The 4921-nt window shown below is 22.3% G+C and overlaps 1 protein-coding gene across 1 annotated transcript; it reads left to right on the top strand.

Annotated features, from left to right (window-relative positions):
- Positions 1-3471: 3471 nt before the first annotated feature.
- Positions 3472-4311, top strand: LOAG_12627 (hypothetical protein; the record flags this gene model as incomplete). Its single annotated transcript, XM_003148139.2, has 2 exons — positions 3472-3742; positions 4106-4311. The coding sequence occupies 2 exons, from the start codon at positions 3472-3474 to the stop codon at positions 4309-4311; spliced, it is 477 nt and encodes a 158-aa protein (XP_003148187.2).
- Positions 4312-4921: the final 610 nt, after the last annotated feature.

Here is a 4921-nt window from a genome sequence, read left to right as displayed (position 1 = left end):
AAAAAATTTTTTAACATCTATTTCTGTATTCATTCATTTGATTAATTTTTATTTGAGCAAATAAATTATAATTTCAGGTTGTTACTTTTGAATAAATAAATGATTGTTTAGTGAATAAATTAAATTTAATTTGTTTCATTTATTAATTACTAATTTCATAATAATAACATTACAGCAAATTCGTTAATTAATCCAGGGATTGCAATTTCGGATGCTTATCTTGTATCATCTGATAAGCAACAAGCTGATGAAATTACTAATACATTAAAAAGGTTTTTTTTTTATCTTAACTTTTAACAATGATTTTATTCCACTTTTTTTTAAAATGCATCATATATTTAATGTCATTATCATATGATTAAAAATTTCATGATAAATATTAATCACTTACATCAATTTCATAAATATTAATTACTTATACTGGTTTCATAATAAACATTAATTACTTATACTAATTTCATAATAAATATTAATTACTTATACTAATTTCATAATAAACATTAATTACTTATACTAATTTCATAATAAATATTAGTTACATATTAGTTACTTATACTAATTTCATAGCAAATATTAATTACTTATACTAATTTCATAATAAATATTAGTTACTTATACTAATTTCATAGCAAACTTATACTAATTTCATAATAAATATTAATTACTCATACTAATTTCATGGGTTACTTATAGTAAATATATTAATGAATATTAATTGCTTAAATTAAATATATTAATAAAATGTTAAATTAATTGGGAAATAAAGACAAATTGAGAAATATATTTCATCAATTCTTTGCAAATTTTTTTGAAATAAAAAAAGATTGAAAAAATATGTCATTAGCACAAGGTAAAATATGCAACAATGAAGCAATAAAGTATTGTCGTAAAATTAGCTATGTAAAGTGTTACATCTAAAATGCAAATTTTTTTTTGTGACATTTAAACTTTTTTTTTAAATTTTTTTTAACGATATTTACGATATTAAATTTATCAGAAGAAATTTTTATCATTGCATTATTGCCTTTTCTTTTTGATAAAACTTTTTCATTCTTTCTTTATACTTTAAAAAATTTGCAAAGAATTGATGAAATATATTTATTTTTTAATTAATATTTAATATTTTGTTTCTGTCAACAATTATGTAAAATTAGGATAGATAATTTCTTTAAAAAGTTTCTAAAAAATAAACTTATGATAAGATAAACTATCAAATTTATCCATTTGATTTTAATCAATGATTAACTCCTTTAATAACTTTCAACAACTAATTTACATATAAGAGTTATATGTATTTATATGTTGACATCTGGATCTTACTATATGATTGATATCATTAATTTAATATTACAATAATTTATTGCCTCTTATATCCATAATATCAATCATGTCTAATTTTCCGAATTATTTTTTCAAACATTTTCCTTTTTTATGTATAATTTTTATCATATCAATTTAAATTGATTAATTTGATAAAATCAATTTCAAATAATTTCATTCACTGTAACGATTCTTCAATTGTTATTTCTTCTTTTTTTTTTTTTTATCAGGAATTATCCGGATATTCGTATTCATGATATGGAAATGTTAACTGATGGAACGTTGAAAAAAGATTCGAAATCTCATGTATTCATAAATTCACAAAATGATGTAAAATTTTCAATTTTGTTTTTTTTCTCTTTTCTTTTTTCTATTTTCGTTTTTTTTTCATTCTTTTTATTATTTTTTTTTCGCAGAAATTTAAATTCATTTTTATTAATTTCAAATAAATTTTATCGAATAATCAATTAAATGAAACTGAAAAAATTACCATAAAATAAAGGTTTGTTGCATATTTTTGATAGTAACAATCAAAGAATTGATTAAAGTAAACCGTAGAAGAAAAAATAATTAATTACATAATTTTAAGATATAGTACTTTTATTTTCTCTCTCTCTCTCTCTCTCTCTCTGTTTCTCTCGATCCCATATAAATTCATTAATATATTAGTAAATGCTATTTCAAAGTTTTCTTTTTTACACCTAATATAAAAGCCAATAATCATTGATAATATCTGATATGTTAAATGATAATTACTTAGTGATAAGATTATTTCGTACTTTAATCTCATATTTTAAGATATGCTATGATCGATATTCATTTTTAGATTTTTATAAAATTTTTCGTAATTTATCAAAAATTTTCCACATAATTTTTTTTCCTTTAGCAGCATATTGTCTTATCATTCTTATCAATTTCCATATCACCCGTAATTCTGATGTTATTTTGTTAACCTTATTAATAGCTAAAAAGTATACATTAAAATGTGTACCAAATTAAAATGAAATTCTCTCTTATCATAACATATACCTTACAACTCTTGTCTTATCAGTATCATCCGTAAGTTTGACGTTATTTTCATAAATTTATCAAAATCTAAAGAATATAAGCCAACAAGTGTACTAACTTGAAAGTAAAATTCTATTTTATCATAACATATCACTTTATCAGTCTGCCTATCAATTGTAATTTTAATCTTATTAATACCCAAAAAGTATAACCTAATAAGTGTACTAAATTAAAAGTGAAGTCCTATCGTATCATAGCATATCATCTTATCAATCTGTCACGTGTAATTTTAATCTTATTGAAACCTGGAAAGTATAAACTGACAATTATACTAAATTGAAAGTAAAATTTTATCTTATCATAACATATCATCTTATCAACCTCTCTATCATCTGTAGTTTTAATCTTATTAATACCTGTGAAAGTATAAGCTGACAAGTGTACTAACTTGAAAGTAAAATTCTAATCTTATCACTTATCTGCTTGATAAGTTACTCATCCTGTTAATAAGAGAAAATTATGAATTTCTTTTTCAAATATTTTGACGTTTTTTTTTTCCTTTTTCCAGTTAAAGAATGAACAAATATGGGATCGAATATCAAATGAGACCACAGATTGTAACGTGATAATATGTGATGAAAATGATGATAAAAATGAACGATTGAAAAATTACGAGAATGATTTACGTAAACGACGTGAACTTAATGAATATCGTGAAAAAGAAAACGCATTCCTTAGGTTATCTTTTTTTCTTTTCCTTTTTTATTTTTCCAGAAATGTGTTTTCATTTTATCATTCTGATAATTGATTGTTATCAATGATACATAACCACTTTTAACAAATATCCGGCATATGATATTATTTTCTTTTTTTTTTCCGTCCTGTTTCAGGACCTTTTTTTTTTTAGGATGGGTTTGAAAAATTTTATTATCGGATATTTCGTTATTCATTTAATCGTGGGATTAATCCGATATATTAGTAAATTATCCAAAAAAAATAAAATAGAATTCCTAATTTACTAATTTAATTCAACGATTTTTAATTTTTTTCCCAATTAAAGTTAAAATAACAGGAGGGGGGAAAAAAAAGGAAGAAGAAAAAAATTGATAATATACGATAATTTGAGAGTGAATCATTTTTGAAATGGCGGGGAAAGAGAGGATAGGAAAACGAGCGGGGGAATATTCCAAGCATCTTCATGATCAATCGTTTATCTTCAGGGAATCATTACGAGGTTCCAGAAAATTGCTATTGCTTGAAAATTGCAAAAGTAACGGAAGGAAGGAGTTATCGGGGTGTAAAAATGATGCTCATTCAAATTGCACCGTAATCGAAACTGGTTATGCAAATAATGCTTACATAGCTGGTGACACATTTTGTGACAGTACTAGTATGAATGAAAGTGAACCAATTCGTAAGTGTAAAAATTTTAATTTATATTAATTAAACATTAAATAATTACTTTTTTTTTGTTATTAGGTAAAAGTATTAATTACGTGAAAATAATTGAAATTAATCGTTGATTTATTTGTTGATTTAATTTGAATATTTGAATATATGCATAAATATTTGTTGATTTAATTTTAATTTATATTAATTAATCATTAAATAATTACCTTTTGTTTTTTTGTTATCAGAAAAGATATTAATTATGTGAAAATAATTCAAATTATTTTGTTATGTGGAACGATTAATTTAAGCAATATTTATTGATAAAATATTCCTAATATATTTAAAATTTAGCATTCATAACACTAAATATTATCCAAATTTTTAGCACTTGAACAGGTAATGATATCAATGAATCGTGTCGCAGAACATTTAGAGAAACGTGAAGGACGTGAGGAAGAATCAAAACTGTTACGTGATTTCTTTACGCAGAAACCTGTACAACAAGCTATCGAAAGTAATGTTATTGTTCATATGAAGAATAATAAGGTATTATTTTATAGTATATATCATCTAACATTGAATGTCACATAATTCAATTTACTTTTTTTCTTTCTTTTTTTTTTATTTTACCACAATTCAATTCATGTATACTGTATTCTTATAATTTATCATTTGAAGAAATTATCACTCAGTTCACATATACCGTAATCTTATAATTTATCATTTAAAGAAATTATCATTCAATTCACATATACTGTAATCTTATAATTTATCATTTAAAAAATTATCATTCAATTCACATATACTATAATCTTATGATTTATCATTTAAAGAAATTGTCATTTATTCAAATTTTTTTGTTATGAAATTTTATCCAAATATTTGCTAAAAAAAAAATTTCATCCTATCATTTGATTTTGTTCTATTCAACATATCATAAATTTATAAATTAAATTTTTATGATAACAAAGTTCACATAACAATACACACATATATTTTCTTTTATACGTCAAATTTTAACGTCAAACTTTACACGGTAAAATACGTCAAATTTTAACGTCAAACTTTACACGGTAAAATACGTCAAATTTTAACGTCAAACTTTACACGGTAAAATTGCATTCAAATTTAATTTCAATCTTTAATAGTTTAACTTTCAAAAACGTTGGTCCAATTTTTAATTTTTGATTTATTTTGAATT

This window comes from Loa loa (genome assembly GCF_000183805.2).
Source record: "Loa loa unplaced genomic scaffold supercont3.405, whole genome shotgun sequence".
NCBI classification, from domain to species: Eukaryota; Metazoa; Nematoda; class Chromadorea; order Rhabditida; family Onchocercidae; genus Loa; species Loa loa.
This window is presented reverse-complemented; position numbering and strand designations above follow the sequence as displayed.